The sequence below is a fragment of the Stegostoma tigrinum genome, chromosome 11 (genome assembly GCF_030684315.1).
Source record: "Stegostoma tigrinum isolate sSteTig4 chromosome 11, sSteTig4.hap1, whole genome shotgun sequence".
In the NCBI taxonomy this organism is placed as follows: Eukaryota; Metazoa; Chordata; class Chondrichthyes; order Orectolobiformes; family Stegostomatidae; genus Stegostoma; species Stegostoma tigrinum.
In genome coordinates, this window is record NC_081364.1 from 52931069 (window position 1) to 52949047 (window position 17979).

General features: G+C 39.1%; 1 protein-coding gene across 25 annotated transcripts in view; it reads right to left on the bottom strand.

Moving 5' to 3' along the window:
* The window catches only part of slmapa (sarcolemma associated protein a), a 293580-nt gene that overhangs the window by 73085 nt on the left and 202516 nt on the right, over positions 1–17979 (bottom strand). For 17 of the 25 annotated variants that reach the window (XM_048548184.2, XM_048548178.2, XM_048548170.2 and 14 more), the window contains one exon: positions 16475–16537. The exons of the other annotated variants lie outside the window; for them this stretch is intronic. In XM_048548184.2, the coding sequence (XP_048404141.1) occupies positions 16475–16537 (63 nt within the window). The remainder of the gene's footprint in view (positions 1–16474; positions 16538–17979) is intronic. 25 annotated transcript variants of the gene reach the window in all.

Sequence of the window (17979 nt, forward strand, 5' to 3'; positions counted from 1 at the left end):
AACAATACACTGGTTAGTCTGACTAGAGTTCAATATAAAAGATTTAATTGCAGAGCACTTGGAAAATAGTGACAGGACTGGACAGAATCAGCATGGATTTATGAAAAGGACACTTGACAAATCTGGAATTTTGAGGATGTATCAAGTAGAGTTGATAAGGTCTCAACTAAAAAATCAGCATTTAAATTAAAGTGCATCGGTTTGAGGGTAGTGTACTGACGCAAACAGAGAACTGGTTGGCAGACACAAAATAAAGACTAAGACTAAACAGGTCTTTTTCTGGATACCAGACAGTGATTAGTGGGATAGTGCTTGGGTCCTAGCTACTCACAATATATAGAACATAGAACAGTAAGCACAGTACAGGCCCTTCGGCCCATGATGTTGTGCCAACCTATTATCCTACTCTATGATCAGACTACCCTGCATACCTTACATTTTACTATCATCCATGTGTCTATCCAAAAGTCGCTTAAATGTCCCTAATACGAATCTGACTCCACTACCACTGCCAGCAGTGCATTCCACCTACCCACCAATCTCTGTGAAAAGAACCTACATCTGACATCTCCCCTATACTTTCCTCCATTCACCTCAAAATTATGCCCCCTCGTAATAGTTATTCCCACTCTGGGAAAAAGTCTCTAGGTATCCATTCTATCTATGCCGCTCATCACCTTGCACACCTCTATCAAGTCACCTATCATCCTTCTTTGCTCCAACGAGAAAGGCTGTAGATCCCTCAACCTTTCATGATAAGACCTCCAGTCCAGGCAGCATCCTGGTAAATCTCCTCTGCACCCTCTCTAAAGATTCTACACCCTTCCGATAATAAGGTGACCAGAACTGAACACAATATTCCAAGGGTAGTTAAATATATATTAATGTTTAGATGAGGTAAATAAATGTATTATCTTCTAGTTTGCAGATGACACATTGCTAGGCGGGAGGATGAGCTACGAGGAGGATGCAGAGATGTTTCAGTATGATTTAGACAAGTTGAGTAAGTGAGCAAATGCATGGCAGATGAAGTATAATAGAGATAAATGTAATGTTCCCTACTTTGGTAGCAAAAACAATAAGGAAGATCACTTTCTGCAAGATGACAGATTTAGAAAGAAGGATGTGCATTGAGATCAGAATGTCCTTGTATACCAGTGACTAAAAGTAAGCATGAAGGTTCAGCAGGGGTGAAGAAGCCAAATGGTATGTTGGCCTTCATAGCAACAGGATTCAAGTACAGAAAAGGACTACATTCACTGGTATTTAAAGAATAGGGGAGAATCTCACAGATAATTATAAAACTCTAACAGGACTAGACAAAGTAAATGCAGGAAAGATAGTTCCGATGACTGAGTCCAGAACAAGGAGTCACTGTCTCAGAATATTGGCTACGCCATTTACGAAGGAGATGAGGAGAAATTTCTTCACACAAAGTGGTGAGGCTGTGGAATTCTCTGCTACATAAGGCAGTAGTGGCCAAAACACTGAATGTTTTAAAGAGTTAGATGTAGTTCTTAGACCGAAAGGGATTGGAGGGTATGAGAAGAAAGTGGGAACAGAGTACTGAGTTGAATGATCAACCACCATCATATTGAATGGTGGAGCAGACTCAAAGGGCTGAAAGGCTTATCCTGCTCCCATTTGCTAAGCTTCTATCACAATCAAGTTAAAATTCCATACTTTTTCCCAATCACTCTTACTTCTTTCTTTATGATACATACGAACCATTAATCAACTTAAGTACATTTTTAAAAATCACTTCTCGATTTCATTTCTCTAATTTTCTCCGTGCCCTCCTTCACAAAACTTCAAACTGCCCCAAATTCAGGTCTGCATCTTTTCACGTATAACCACTAATTAGTTCGAAGTTCCTTAATTTTGTTCTCTCCCGCAATCCCATCTAATTTTGGTGGCAGACCCTGCGCTCTCTGGACTTCTCAAAATCTTTTATTGTAACAAGTCCTACTCAAATATTTCAATATCTCTGGGCCCAAAGGATTTTTGTTGATATAAAGTGTGTCAACATAAGGTTTCAAGAGCCCCTGCTACTACACACAAAATCTGCTGAGAATGCGGCTGGACTTCATACCAGGGTCCGGCCTACTTTTTTTAAAAGGCTTTCAAATTTGGCTTGAATCTGCAAAAATCTGTCCCTGTTATGACACACAGAAGATGTCAAGATATTACTTCTATATCGGGGCCAAACACAGACAAGACTGCCAGTTGACTTATCAGATGTTGACATTGAGATAAAGAGGTAAAATAGAATAAGCAAACAGAAGAAAGAAGACATTATTTTGTCGTCGAGATAGGTGGGGTGGGCTGTTGACCTATGCAGGATTGACATGACTAGGTAGACCTGTACTTATCTTCACTCAAAATTCTTCTGAAGAACTAGTGGAAAACTGACAGATTTTTTCATGATAATAAAATGTGAGGCTGGATGAACACAGCAGGCCAAGCAGCATCTCAGGAGCACAAAAGCTGACGTTTCGGGCCTAGACCCTTCATCAGAGAGGGGGATGGGGGGAGGGAACTGGAATAAATAGGGAGAGAGGGGGAGGCGGACCGAAGATGGAGAGTAAAGAAGATAGGTGGAGAGTGTAGGTGGGGAGGTAGGGAGGGGATAGGTCAGTCCAGGGGAGACGGACAGGTCAAGGAGGTGGGATGAGGTTAGTAGGTAGCTGGGGGTGCGGCTTGGGGTGGGAGGAAGGGATGGGTGAGAGGAAGAACCGGTTAGGGAGGCAGAGACAGGTTGGACTGGTTTTGGGATGCAGTGGGTGGGGGGGAAGAGCTGGGCTGGTTGTGTGGTGCAGTGGGGGGAGGGGATGAACTGGGCTGGTTTAGGGATGCAGTAGGGGAAGGGGAGATTTTGAAACTGGTGAAGTCCACATTGATACCATATGGCTGCAGGGTTCCCAGGCGGAATATGAGTTGCTGTTCCTGCAACCTTCGGGTGGCATCATTGTGGCAGTGCAGGAGGCCCATGATGGACATGTCATCAAGAGAATGGGAGGGGGAGTGGAAATGGTTTGCGACTGGGAGGTGCAGTTGTTTGTTGCGAACTGAGCGGAGGTGTTCTGCAAAGCGGTCCCCAAGCCTCCGCTTGGTTTCCCCAATGTAGAGGAAGCCGCACCGGGTACAGTGGATGCAGTATACCACATTGGCAGATGTGCAGGTGAACCTCTGCTTAATGTGGAATGTCATCTTGGGGCCTGGGATGGGGGTGAGGGAGGAGGTGTGGGGACAAGTGTAGCATTTCCTGCGGTTGCAGGGGAAGGTGCCGGGTGTGGTGGGGTTGGAGGGCAGTGTGGAGCGAACAAGGGAGTCACGGAGAGAGTGGTCTCTCCGGAAAGCAGACAGGGGAGGGGATGGAAAAATGTCTTGGGTGGTGGGGTCGGATTGTAAATGGCGGAAGTGTCGGAGGATAATGCGTTGTATCCGGAGGTTGGTAGGGTGGTGTGTGAGAACGAGGGGGATCCTCTTGGGGCGGTTGTGGCGGGGGCGGGGTGTGAGGGATGTGTCGCGGGAAATGCCGGAGACGCGGTCAAGGGCGTTCTCGATCACCGTGGGGGGAAAGTTGCGGTCCTTAAAGAACTTGGACATCTGGGATGTGCGGGAGTGGAATGTCTTATCGTGGGAGCAGATGCGGCGGAGGCGGAGGAATTGGGAATAGGGGATGGAATTTTTGCAGGAGGGTGGGTTGGAGGAGGTGTATTCTAGGTAGCTGTGGGAGTCGGTGGGCTTGAAATGGACATCAGTTACAAGCTGGTTGCCTGAGATGGAGACTGAGAGGTCCAGGAAGGTGAGGGATGTGCTGGAGATGGCCCAGGTGAACTGAAGGTTGGGGTGGAAGGTGTTGGTGAAGTGAATGAACTGTTTGAGCTCCTTTGGGGAGCAAGAGGCGGCGCCGATACAGTCACCAATGTACCGGAGGAAGAGGTGGGGTTTGGGGCCTGTGTAGGTGCGGAAGAGGGACTGTTTTTCATACTTTTTTTTTGCTATATAGTACATGTATTAAAGTTAGATAAATGTAGCTAAAAGTCATACATTTATTTACCCTTTTAAACACTTACTGAAATAAATATTGGCAATTGATTTGCATTTCATGAATAACAAGTGAAATGGTGGTAGATTCTATATGGAGGATGTTGAGAACTGTTATCAGTATATATACTATATGACTGGACTTATTTCGGAGAACTCCTCTTCTTGTTATTGATTCTAAATTAATTATTTGAATTTAATCAAATAAAACACAACTAATGGCAAGATTCTCTCAATTTTAATAACAGCTATATGCTATTGAGTTAAAGTGTATAGATTTACCGACCATGATGTTTTTTCTGAAAGATTTACATGTTCACAAATTACTAATTAATAAGGAACTGGAAGTTATATTAAGTATAAAATGAGCGAATAGAAAAGTAGTTCATATGTCAAAACTCAGATTTACATGCTTTTAAATGAAGCCTTTTGGAAATTATTTTAGGTAATGAAGTAGTTACCTCTCATGGACCAGACCAGACACCCTCAAAATATTTTAAGATAGCACAGAGCCTAACATTTTCTTATTTTAAAGGCACAGGTAAAGTGCTGTGTTCCAGATGCAATGTGACTGGTCAAACTAGTTGATGTTTAGCAAAAACACAATTTATTTATATAATATATAGTTAAAATATAAACAAAAGGAAGAAGCACTTAGCATAACTTAACTCTGTTGGAAAACCTAGCCAAATTGTATACTGTAACTATTACTAATTCACTGTTCCAATAAGTAACATCCTACAAACACACCCCCTGGCAAAAAAGAAAATTCAGGCACAGATTCTTGTATGCAGGTCTTCAGTCCAGGAGGAAAAAACATCAAGAGAAAATTCTGAAGGAGTAGCAGCCAGGAGACATTTACTGAAACTTCAAACTCTGTTGAAACCACCACAACTTCTGATGCTACTGAAAAACTAAAACCCAGAAATACCAATCTGTAAGTGCTTGCCAGACCTATTCAGGCTGTTTTTAAAAAAACAAAACCCAAGGCCTACCAAGCTGTTTACTCAAGTGGTATTGGTAGACTGCTCATCGCCTCTGCCTTTTAAACTCTCTGTGAAAAATGATCAAAATAATATCTAAAGTCATAGTATCATCACACCTCATACAGGCATGTTATAAGGTGCCGGCAAAGTACGACATTTATGGCCAAAAGGAATACTGAGTTTTTCCTTCATCTCTTATTATATCTTTTGAGTTCATCTCATTCAAGAGAGACATCCCCTGTTCCTTGGATCCCTTCTCTCTCAACAGTCCTTTTTGTCTCTCATGCTACTGTCTATTGTAACAAATTCCTTTCTTTCAAGTACTGTCAGAAATGCTTTCAATTACATAAACAACCTCCCCTCAAAAAACCTACTGTTAATGTTTCTGGGCTTATAAATACTTTTTCTTCTCCAAATTCCTTCCCTGACTAACGTGTTGAAAATAGTGTCACCTGTTAAATATGTGCATATCCTTCTTCTAACCTGGTGTTTGGATCTCTCCAATCAAGTTTTTGACTCTGTCACAGTGAAACAGCAATGTTCAAATTCCAGTAGTTCAAAAATCTACCTCAGCCTCAAATATCTGTATATTCAATGATCGAGTCTCAACTGCTCTCTGGATTAAAGAATTCCAAAGATTAAAGACCTTCAGAGAAGAAATTCCTCAACTCCGTTTTAAATTGGACAGCTCTAATTTTGAAATAGTGAGAAAATTATGGGGTGGCAAACAGCACCATAGCCATCACTCCCCCAGAGAAAGGTTGGTGGCAAGCCAAAAACAAACCTACCCCATGGTTATAAAGAGCTGTGGTGAACTAAATCATTGGGTTATGTGACTTTGTCCGTCAGTGGGTAAACGTACCATCTCCAGAAGCTGCTGACTGGCAGTCTAGACAGAGCCAGAGGTCTATGGTGGACACTAGTAGGACTGCAGGCAGGCTCGCAAAGGAGGCCCAATGGATTACAGAATAAGGTTAGGCAGAGGAATGTTTCACAACTTGGAAAGGGGAGGTGAAAGAGATTTTAAAGTATCTGCAGGTAGGAAGAGGGAACTACTTTCTTGGAGTGGTCCAAATCCTATCCAGTTCCTTCCTACCATTTTAAACACTTTTAAAGAGAAACAGAATTCCCACGTGCCTACTTCAATCGTTTTATAATGCCAGCAGCATAATATTGGGTCAACTGGCTTTAAACAAGCTCAATTAGCCCATAATAATTTATTTACATATCATGGGTGGCTACCAATTTTAATGCCAATCTGCCATCTATCTTATGTGATAAGCTTGATGTGAGTGACAAGGTGGTGGACAACCATCCAACCAAAAGTGCATAAAAACAAAAACATACATGGTGGGTGCAAGTAATATCTAGCCCAACATCCATTAAGTATTTGACCAGTTAACTCCCTCTGAATCTTACGTGATTCAAAATTCAATTCAGTGCCCTAGGATCTTATGGGACAATGGACAATGACAAACAATGTCAGTGCCTCAATTCTACTTTATGAAAGGTATCTCTAATTGGTGGCATTCAGACAGACACAGTGGCATTGTGATAACATCACTGGACTGGTAGACCAGAGGCCCAGGCAAATACTCTGGTCACATGACTTTAAAAGACATCGTGACCGCTGATAGAATTTGAATTAAAATAATTCATAAACCTGGGCCTGGATTTCACAATATTTTGCTTTTACTGCTGACGCTATGCTTGTTTCCAGAAACTTTTGATATTCAAGATTAGCAGTCAGCCTACTTGTAGGAATTTCGAACACACAACACTATTCTGGGGCAAAGAGTTCAAATACCCTACAATTTTAGATAACTTCAGCCCTTTTAAGTAAATACGGGTCACAGCCCCTTAGCGGAGTCACAGATAATGGGAGGAACTCTGTTCCAAGTGGGGAACATTACCTCCTTACAATGGTCCTGACTCCATCATAAGTTACACCTCATGGAATGAAAATATGGCAGGCATCGGGTCTTTGCAAAGGAGACAGACCTCCTGCCTCCTCCATGAAAACCTAACCCAACTGTCATCAAAATCCATCTGGCCTTTTAATGCCATTCTGGCAAGGAAATCTGCTTTCCTCAAACAATATGGCCTGTGTGGGTCTCCATACCTACAAGCAACGTGGTTGATCCTTAAAAGAACAGTCCTGAGGAAGGTCATTAATTCAGCTACAGAAGTTGTCAGGCCTGCTGACTGTCAACTGAAAAGAAATGCAATATTCCCAGTTAATATCCAATCAGGAGAAGAAGCAATCTTCAAAGTTCTAACAATTTTGTGCAAGTCTGACATGCCCAAATTGTGGAAGGAGTGTAAAAAAGTCCAAATATCTCATTGCACTTTTTCAAACACCACCTTGCCCACCTCTGGGAGGTGGTCTGCATTCAGTATTTCACTATCAATCTCTCAGGAGCCAAAACACTGGAGTGGAAATAAAGTCAACCTCAGTCCTTCGGGATTGCCCAAGGAGAAGGAGAAACATATTGTTACAAAGTTGGGTAGTGTAATTGTGAAGTGGAAGATAGCAAGTTAAAATGTGAGGCAGATTTGTATGTATGTGAGCAGCAGCTGAAGTTGACAGTACAAACAGCCTCAAAAAGTGAAACACGTGTATCAAAAAAGCCTTACAGGTGGCAGGCAAAACAGCAGTCTTGTTTTGATGTTGCAACAATGAGCTTGAATTCAGCAATTAATTTAAAACTAGACTTAGCGATTCAAAGCCAAATGAATTTTAATCTGATGTTGACGACAATCTGGAACCAATCATATTGTAAAAATTTGATTATGTCATTATGGGTATATAGGATGAGGGCATCTGGAAAATCAGAGTCACCCAACTACCATCAGAAGAGAGACAGCTGCCACCTACCAGAGTTAGCACCATTCAGCTCTCTGGGAAAGCCCATCTGATTAATCAAAGGTACCACGGTGTTTTAGCTCCAAGTCCACGTTGAAGAAATCATTGAGATAAAATATCCCTGACAGCAGAATTAATGGAAGAAAGGCGTTTGTGAAGAGAGTGGAGATAACAGAAGACTCCAGAAGACAGTCTACATGAGCTTGGAGAGATTAAGTTATAATTTATTGTTTCTTATTAACTGGGATTTATATCAGTGGAACTTGTCTTTATTTATGCAGCGTTCCAGCAGAATTTAGACCAGTTACAGAGAAGTGAGTAGTTAGTAGTCTAAGGGGCAACTGTTGGTTTGTTAGTAATTTTGTTAATTTGTTAATTGTTGGGTTAAATAAATAAATTGTTTCTTGTAGCTTATAAAGTGGAGATCAGGGATTTTCCTTCTTTTAATCACTCTTATGAGAGTATGAGGGGAAAGGTGTGCTTCTCTGGGTGTTTAGGGTGTAATTATTAGAGGGGAATCCTACTCTTGTCATAACAGATTGGGACTGATGTTTTAGTTTAATTATTAGAGGGGTTAAGCCATTTGTTGTGCAACAATATTATGCACAATCTCTTAACTTCTCAGATACTCCATAGTAATGTAGCTGCTGCTCAAGTTCCAAAATCCTGAAGACAACAATTTGCATGACCAAAGGTGTCAAATTCAACAGTACTATTTAAACTACAATAAGGACACTAATTACTTGAAACAGTTTAGGCAACTTTTATCACTCTGTCAAAGTGTGACAGCCTAACATTAAATCCTTCCAGCTATCCCCTCTGCTTTCAGGCGTATAGCCAATGACATCATCTGCACTTGCTGGTTACATTTATCTGGAGTGGTGATGAAGTTGGCCTAAGGTGAAATTGGCTAGACAACTGCATACCTTCAGCTTTCTAAAGTTGAATAAGACAAAATATTTCCATTTCTCACAGCTTGTCTACTGCCAAGCAGCTGGTGTGCATCTTAGATATTTTATAAAACAGAGAATGAACATTTCCTTTGTGCTTTTTAAAAATGTCTGTCATATTGACCGGACCAAATTGTGGGCCAGTTTTAATGACACTAATGTGTGGTGATATGCAATTGGGACTGCATTAGCTTTACAAAAATACATAGCTCAGGCCTGTACCACAGCAAAATAGGGATGAAAGTAATGTCCTCCTGTGTTTGACACTGTGCTCATTACACAGCATCCACCACATTTTTTTCACCTCTGTTACAACCTGAACTCCAGCTAAACATTTTCTTAGTTTGACACAAGTATTTTGGGTATCTCCATTCTAAAATTTCAGCCTCTTTGATGTTTGTGAACAAAGGTTATTTTGTATTCATTTCATTTACCAATCTCCAAAATCTTTCAAAATACAGTTACTTAGCCATTGTTTGACAACATGTTAATTTTAGCTTAAGAAGGTGACGATCAGTAATTTTTACGGTAAAGTTAAAATATGAATGCAAGTTTAAGAGTATAATTAAACGGTCAGAAAGTTTCTTATCAGGATGCTGGGGTTCAAGTCCAACCTGCTCTAGCGGTATGTAATAACATCTCTCCATAGAATCCCTACAGTGTGGAAACAGGCCACTTGGCCCAACAAGTCCACATCAACTCTCTAAGGAGCATCCCATCCAGGTTCACCGCACCCCCCCCCCCCCCACCCTATCCCTGCAACTCCCATGTCTAATCCACCTAACCTACACATCCTCAAACACAATAGGCAATTTAGCATAGCCAATCTACCTGACCTGCACATCTTTGGAATGTAGGAGGAAACCAGAGCATTGGAGGAAGCCCACATAGACACTGGGGAGAATATGCAAACTCCACATAGACAATTCACCCGAGGCTGGAATGCAGACTGGGTCCATGGCGCTGTGAGGCAGCAGTGCTAACGACTGAGCTACCCCTCTGAACAAGTTGGTTGAAAACATCTACACCATCCATATCTATACCACAGAAACTCAAAATACACCCTAACTCTTTGGAATTTTATCACTGAAACTTTAGCAACCAAAGGTATTTCAGTGAGGACAGTTTAACAGATTAAGAAAAACATTAGAAATTTAAGATGTAGGCAACTGCATCTGATTATAATCTCGAGATGGAGTGGGGCCAACATTTTCAATTCCAATAGAAGTTACTTATCCAAAACGTTTTATAAAGAAGTTATCTTCGATGTATAGTTATACTGAAAAAAATCCCAGATGCTAATTTTACAGGAAATCCATTTATTCCCATGGCATATGAACTCCGGCTATTGATTTGAGGTTAAAGTCAGGTCAGGTTACATTGAGAACACATGAACCATTGCACAGGGAATATATGGGTTACCCTTACCAAAGATGAACTGAGATTACTGCTTTCAGCATACATTCAGTTCCAATGATAAAAAATGTTACTCATGGAAAAATAAACACAGATGTAGCAAATTATCAATCCATTGTCCAAAGTATCTTATTGGGATCAACATTTTTTTTCCATTTCACTATCAATCAGTCAACATCATATCCTGAGAATCTTATTTGATCCACTGCTTGCGTTACACCTCATTGGAATAGTGCTCTGGAAATCTAGTCCTGTTATCCCCCGAATCATCACAAAAGTTAAAGACTTTAACAAGTATGAAAATTCCCAATTTACCTGACTTTCAGAACTAGGGTGACAAACCACATGGATAAGGTTTCTGCATTTAACAATTATTACTATTTAATACAAATCAAAGACTCTAGCTAAAGGTAAACAATTATGAACTGTTGGTACATAACTATTGGTTAAAATTCTAATCCCCTTACATACGCACACAGACAGACACAAACTGCACAAAAGACTAGGTGTAATGAGCAGAGGCAAAGACAAGAAAAGTTGAATGGTTCATATTCACAGGATTTACTGAGATAATTCTTTTGCAGATCAGAATGCTGCTTCTTGATCTTTCTTCTCTTCATGCTTTTACTTGTTTGTGAGAGGCACAAAGAGACTGATTCATGCTTATAAAAAAGTTCTCTGACATTAATTAAAAGTTAAAACATACAGCAACTGCAAGAAAATAAAGTGGTTTCCTTCAGCCTTAAAGTATTTTTTGCTGCAGAAAAAAAGACAGCTCCTGAGCCTTTGGATGACCTCTTCCTATTTTGTTTTATCCCCAAGCACTTCAGCTATCTGAGAATTAAACAAATAGTTGTTGTCATCAATAACTGGTCAACAATTCACAGACCCATCAGCTACTAGTTGCCTGCTGAATCTCCATTTCTATACAGCTTTTGGTGCCATCACACTTGCAAATCATCTATTACTGCTTGAACCAGCAGCTATGAAAATAGTACTTAGAATGAGTGTCAAGCTACAAGTTTTCAAAAACTCCAGAAATCCATCATCATTTAATCCTTGGTTTTCAAAACAATTATTTTCCATTTTCAAAGAATTAATCCAAAATAAATAGACATGGTTTTACACTCCCATATTCAAGCATATTCAGTCCATGTGACCTAACCTTAATTATTAACTAAAAACCAAAAGAACTGCAGATGCTGTAAATCAGGAACAAAAACAAAGTTGCTGGCAAAGCTCAGTAAGTCTGGCAGCATCTGTAAGGGAAAACACAGTTGACATTTTGGGTACGCTCAGAACCGCAGTTAATTATTAACTAGCTGCAGGAACAGGAGCAAATGTTAACTACAAATCCAGTACTTCACTTTCTGAATAATTTCTTCACACTCTTATAACATTTTTGCACTTTAATCCCCAAGAAGTAGATTTACTTTGAGGAAATAGGAGTCAGATTGATATACAGACAATTGTATATATGATCACGTTTGGAAGGAAGCCTAGATTTCACTGCTGATAATGAGCTAGAATAAACAATTAAGTAATAGAAATCACAAATCTTACTAAAAGATTGCTATGTGTTTAATTTCAAGATTACTTAGGAGTTTGTCAATAAAAGAAATCTACAGTTTCTGTCATCTAATTTCCTAGGGTAAACAAGATAGATACTTAATAAAATTGTTGCCTCTATGTTGTTAGCTGGTACACCAATGCAAATAACTGTAGTTTCAAGGCATCAGTTTATACCAGTTTTTCACAAGTTAAATTCATGATTTTTCTTATATCACTGTGAAAAAAAAGTCGAGGCAGTCGATTAATTTCATCAAAAGGTGAAGGAGAAATTAAATTAGTGCGAACTCTCACATTATAAGGATGGCACAAAAGCCTGAAAACAGATCACCTATACAGCCTATTGTGTGTTATGGCTCATAATTCACAAGGAGCTAGAAAAGTGAAGGTGGCAGAATGAAGCAAACTAGGCTAGTAATCTGCCCAGAAATTTCTGTGTTCAAGGCTTGAGCTTATCCAAGAGGACTGGAGTTTGTTGTGAATCATCTTTGAAGGTCCAGGATAAAATTAGCTGGAAAATAATCTTGTTCTACCATGGTATGATGCCTGGATACCAACCAGTTGTGGTTGAGGTAGATTGTTGCAACCGATCCTTATTTTTAGGTTAGTCTCAGGGGCTGTTTATTTGTTTGTAGTAGCGGATGGACCACAAATAACTCGCAATTGAAGCCGCTCATATCTTAGCTAACAGATAATTTATTACATCTCAATAAATATATACAGATTACATTAACACTGAGGCACATTAACCAGTAGCTTTGTTATAAATTAGAATCAGCAGAGCTTCAGCTTAGCTCAGATCAGCTATTTCAGGTCCATTACCTTATTCAACATATGTCTGCCAAGCCTTTTCCCACGTAATTTATACAAAGGCTTGAACATCTATGTCCCATTTACCATTTGTCTCTAGACCACCCCCCACCCCCATCCTCATCATGTCGGACTTCACACCAAGTGAACTGTTGGCTTGACAATTCTTCCAGAATATGCTTGTTTCAGACTAGGTTGATAGATAGGTCATTGGTTTCAGCATGGTTGCCCCTGATGTTAATTTTTGGTTGTTTCTCCTCTGGACAATCCTTTATTGCAGCATATATTTTGCTGAGAACTTGTTTGACCATTGACATAGAGTAATGGACCAGTGCCATCAACAATCTGTGGAACCTCTGATTTATCAATGACCATGACAGAAAAAGTAGGTTTAACCTTTTAAACCATGCACATGATATACGGCCAACATCACACTTCTATAAAATTGACAGGTCCTGTTAGATCTTCTGAGACAAGGTTTTGTTTTTATCAGATTTGCCAATGAATTTTTCTGGTTTCTGTTTCAAAGATGACTTAGATAGCTTTTTTAAAATTATGTTTTCCTTGGACTATCAAAAGTCAATAAAGATTGATCAGAAATGCCAAGAACATTTTTGAGTCTTATTAAAGCTGTCTGTAAAGCTCCATGAATATTGATAATTTGTATTACTGTGTTCAGATTCACCTGGAAATTGGACTCTTCTGTTGAACCTCGCCTGTCAAAGAATTCTACTTGTTCTTAAATTAGACTAATTATGAAAAGCTTTTATAACATTGCTGATGGTATTGATCTTCTTTCATTTTCTGGCGATTGTAGCATGAACTGCTAATGAACCAAGTGCATGGAACACTACTAAATTCCGTGGTTAAGGTGGTTAACTTTGAAGCAATTCAACATTTCAGATTGCTTCTCTCTGTTAGGAGTGTCCCTAATCTGGAACATGCTAGGAATTATTGTCTTTTTCCATTTCTTCTTAATGTGTTGATTAAAAACTATTCCTGTGAAAGTACTTAAAATCTGTATGATTTCAACATTGTTTTAAAACTGATGTTCTGTAAATTTGTCCTTGTGTTCAGAAAGCTTCCAAATTAAATTGTTATAAACGTTAAAATCTTTATAGCTTTATAATTATTTTCCAATCTATATTCAATTCTTGATATCAATTGATCTCTCTCAAATTATTCTCATAAAGTTTTAATTTGTATTTATTAGTCGTCTGTTGTGATTTACTGCTTCCGGACTTTTAAAAAAAATCTCTCATCTTGTTAAAGTTATTTTGCAAATGTTAGTGTCAAGTTCTTTAAAGTTTCGAGTCTTACTGTATTTGGTCTTCTTAAAGCTTCTTGCTTTTAAAATTGATCCTGTTTTAATGTCTGTTCCCGAAAAGGTCTTATATTTTTATGACTGCTTAGTTCCCAAATTCCATCCAGTAGCATTACTGTTGCAAGAAAGCTCTAAAACTTATTTTCAGCATCTTCAAAGTTTTTAAAGTCCTAATCTTCTTAATGTCAGAAATTTCACTCTGGTTTCTCTTTAACATAAATCAAATGGAGACTTCATGCCATTTTCCCTTCTTGGATTCATTTGCATTGTTTTCCCCCTACAAAATTGTGATTCGTACTTTTCATGCTAAAATATATCTTATTTTTAAATAAGACTTTTTCCTCATCTCTAAATTGCTTGTATGATGTATTTTCTTATGCAACAGACTTGCAAACAATTCTATTACTTATATTGCTAGTTTTGAAAATTTTTAAACATGGCTTTGTTAAGTTATGTTTCTTCTCTGGCTGTCCGCAACTGCAACAATGCATGTTTTAATGGTAGGTAATGTTTTATGATTTTCCAAGCTCTCCAGCCTAAAATGTATAGTGTAACTAAGATTTTTATCTTTTCTCTCTTGATGGCTTAACTTGCCACCACAGCACAAGATCCCATCACTTCCTGCTGATTCCCAGCTTGGTTTTGCTGCCGTCATCCCCAACATTACTGTCTCCACTTCAAACTGGCTTTTTCGGTGCCACTTTCTCTTGCCTGGCTCATTTTTAACAAAAATTATAACAGCCTTCTTACAGTTTCAGTTCACTTTTGTAGGTAATGCTTCCAGCAGGCTGCACTGTCTGCTGCTTTCTATTTAATCGAATTCAGAAGCCAAATGACTGGGTTGTCCTTTCCTCAAATGACAATGATTTAAAGTGGTAACACTCACTTTTGGGTTGAAAGTTTCTCTTCTTTCCTTCTCTTCTGATTTGTTTGGATTCCTTCTCCTCATGGATCAAATCCACCACAATCATGCTATATTATGTCATGCCTGAGTATCAACCAATGATGACTTGTGGTAGAGAGCTTCCAAAAATTCTCTTTTCACTGCTAGTCTAAGGGACAGTTTGGTAGTCTGTATTGCACCATTATTAATTCTCAGCAGAAGAGGTTTTCATCGTAGATAACAGAAGGTAGCCTTAGTGGGCAAGTAAGACACTTGCATCTCCACCAGAAGACAACGTCTCAACACTTACTAGCTCCAACTGTAGTTCCCTGACTGCACTTGTCAAAAAGCCCAGAAATTCTGCTACAATGCGCTCGTGCTCGACCCAGTGGCTACATTATATATTAGAATGGGCAGAGCTTCAACTTTTGTATCCTTCACTTTATACAACAAATTGAAGACCAGGATTTAGTGCTGTATGCAGTAAAGTGTGAGAGTGAGCCACTTCAGGGGCAATTGACTCCACACTCCAAAAGTGAGAAGGTTCACTGGAGCAAGCACCAATTAGGACTTAAGTGCTGCCCAGGAGCTTCCCATTCAATCAGTAGCCTCACCACTTAAGTTCCTATGTTTGCTGGCCAATTAAAATCTGGTGGCTTCAGACAGTTGAAGGATGTTGCTGGAACCTAAGGGTGCATCAGTCAGCAGGGAGGTGTTTATTTGAGAGTATGGGAGAAAAGGATGTGAGACTCTCAGTGGACACCATCTGCTCCTACAAGACTTTAATTGGTGGAAAAATGAGAACATCGCCCATGGACCTTCTCATCCAAAACCAAGATACTGACAGATATCTCATCGCTTCATCCAGAGAGTGTAAAAATCAAATTCAGGAGACTAGAACTTACAAGTGAAAATGTAACCCGTGGAATCAATTTGAAATAGTCACCAAGATTAATGACAAGTTTTGGGGAAAAAGAAGTTTCTTTACGCAGAGTGTTGGAATAAAGAATGCTCAATTATGGCAAGTTCTTTGCCATCAGGAACGAGTATTCTGGCTTTTAAGGTAAAATCAGATGACTATTTACAGATGAAAATATAAAGTTATATTTGGTATCAGACTGCTTTAGAAAAAAAGAGTGTGTGCACAGATATGATAGGCCAATTAATGGTCCTGGGCCTTAAATGAATTCTGCTGACATCAACCAGAACAATCACAATTGTCTTATTAACGTTACCATCTCATATCTGACAGATGTTTTAAATGAATAGTCGACAAGACGGTGTAACCATCATGCACAACTAATATAAGTAATGACTGTGGAAAATCAAAATGTAATCTTCATTTTGCGTCATAATAAACCATGAAACTCTTTGCACGAGAGATTTAATATCAAAATTAACATGGAAAAATGAAAGTTTATAGAGTATATAACACAGTATGTATACACTCTCAGATTTCTAATAATTCGTCAGAAATTTTGTATGTTTTCCATATCAGTTCAGCATTTTTAAAAATAAAGAATTGAGAGAAAGTTATATTCAGAAAATGGCCATCAACCACTATCATATCAAGACAGCTTCTATAGTGCCAGCTAATTAATAAATACACCCTATACTTACACTTGAGATGATCCAACTCATTTTCATGTTTTCTGCTGGAAGCTCTCGCCTCTGCCAAGAGGTCTGCGGTGGGGTGAAGCAGAAGACAGGCAGAAGAACAGTGCAGATGAAACAGAAGCCAGCAAACATAGAACACAGAAAAGCAAGAAAGCCGCATGAGAATGAAACAGAAGCCGACATAAAAGCCTTATCACTTTAAGTGCTGGCTCATATCTGTTTTTAAAACTGGGAATGTGCACTGAATTTAGCATTCAAAATTTAAATCAAATTCCCTAAAATAAATAATAATAGTTTGAAGCCAGAAGGATCTTCTCCAATTGTAAACTACTTGGGCAATTACATACAAAGAATATGACCCAAACAATTCATATATTTTGCTCCTCATAGCTAAACTCATAAGGCATCTGCCATGTGGACATATATATCCAACTGTGGAAAAGTGCTGTGACAAAACTGTCAACTATGATTGGCACTGGCCGAAATTTTGTTTTTTAAAACCTTAATTTTGATGCAGGGCTTTGTTTGTAATTATTTTTAGTTTCAACTTATGGGGAGTGATATCAGTGCTGCTTCTTGGAATTGTTTTCTGTTCAATATGGATCACCAAAAGTTAAGTATGTTTCACAATATAAAGAAAGGTTTTAAAAAAAACAGGATTGTTACAGTTACCAACCACCACTTTTTGCATTAGCTCAAGTATTTCAGAACAGGACTGTTAATGCAGTATATTCTGTGACAGTCCAAGACAAAAGTAAGCACATATAGACACACATGAATATGCTTTGCTGCAGCAATTTAATACACTAATGTATGTATTACCAGTCCTATTTTTGAGTAGCTTAATTTTGAGGAAGCAGAGGAAAGGGCAAAGGAGAGAATAAACATAGCGCAAGACCCCCTCTGGAGTAAAAAGTGGACACTCAGCACTGAAGTTGCAGCTGCATTATTAGGTTTTTTTTCGAAGCGCAGCTTTCATTTTTCTTGCAAACTTGCATTTGCTTTGCCATTTATTGGGGCTTCTCAGAGTAAATACAAATACCAATTTTGAATAATTTATTCTGCGAAGCCCCAATAAATGGCAAAGCAAATGCAAGTTTGCAAGAAAAATGAAAGCTGCGCTTCAAAAGAAAAGACAGTGGCTAAATGCTGTGCCTTTGTTCAAAAAGGGATGTAAGGAGAAGACTGGGAACAACAGACCTGTCAGTCTGTCTTCGGGGGTGAAGGAGTTTTTGGAAGTGATTCTGAAAGATAGGATTTAATTGGCATTTGGAGAAGCGAGGGATAGTCTGCATGGTTTTAGAACATAGAACAGTACAGCACAGAACAGGCCCTTCAGCCCACAATGTTGCGCCGACCATTGATCCTCATGTATGCACCCTCAAATTTCTGTGACCATATACATGTCCAGCAGTCTCTTAAATGACCCCAATGACCTATCTATGCTCACTCTTTTCTAAAACAATGTGAAACTAAATATAACTTTATATTTTTAACTATAAGTAGTC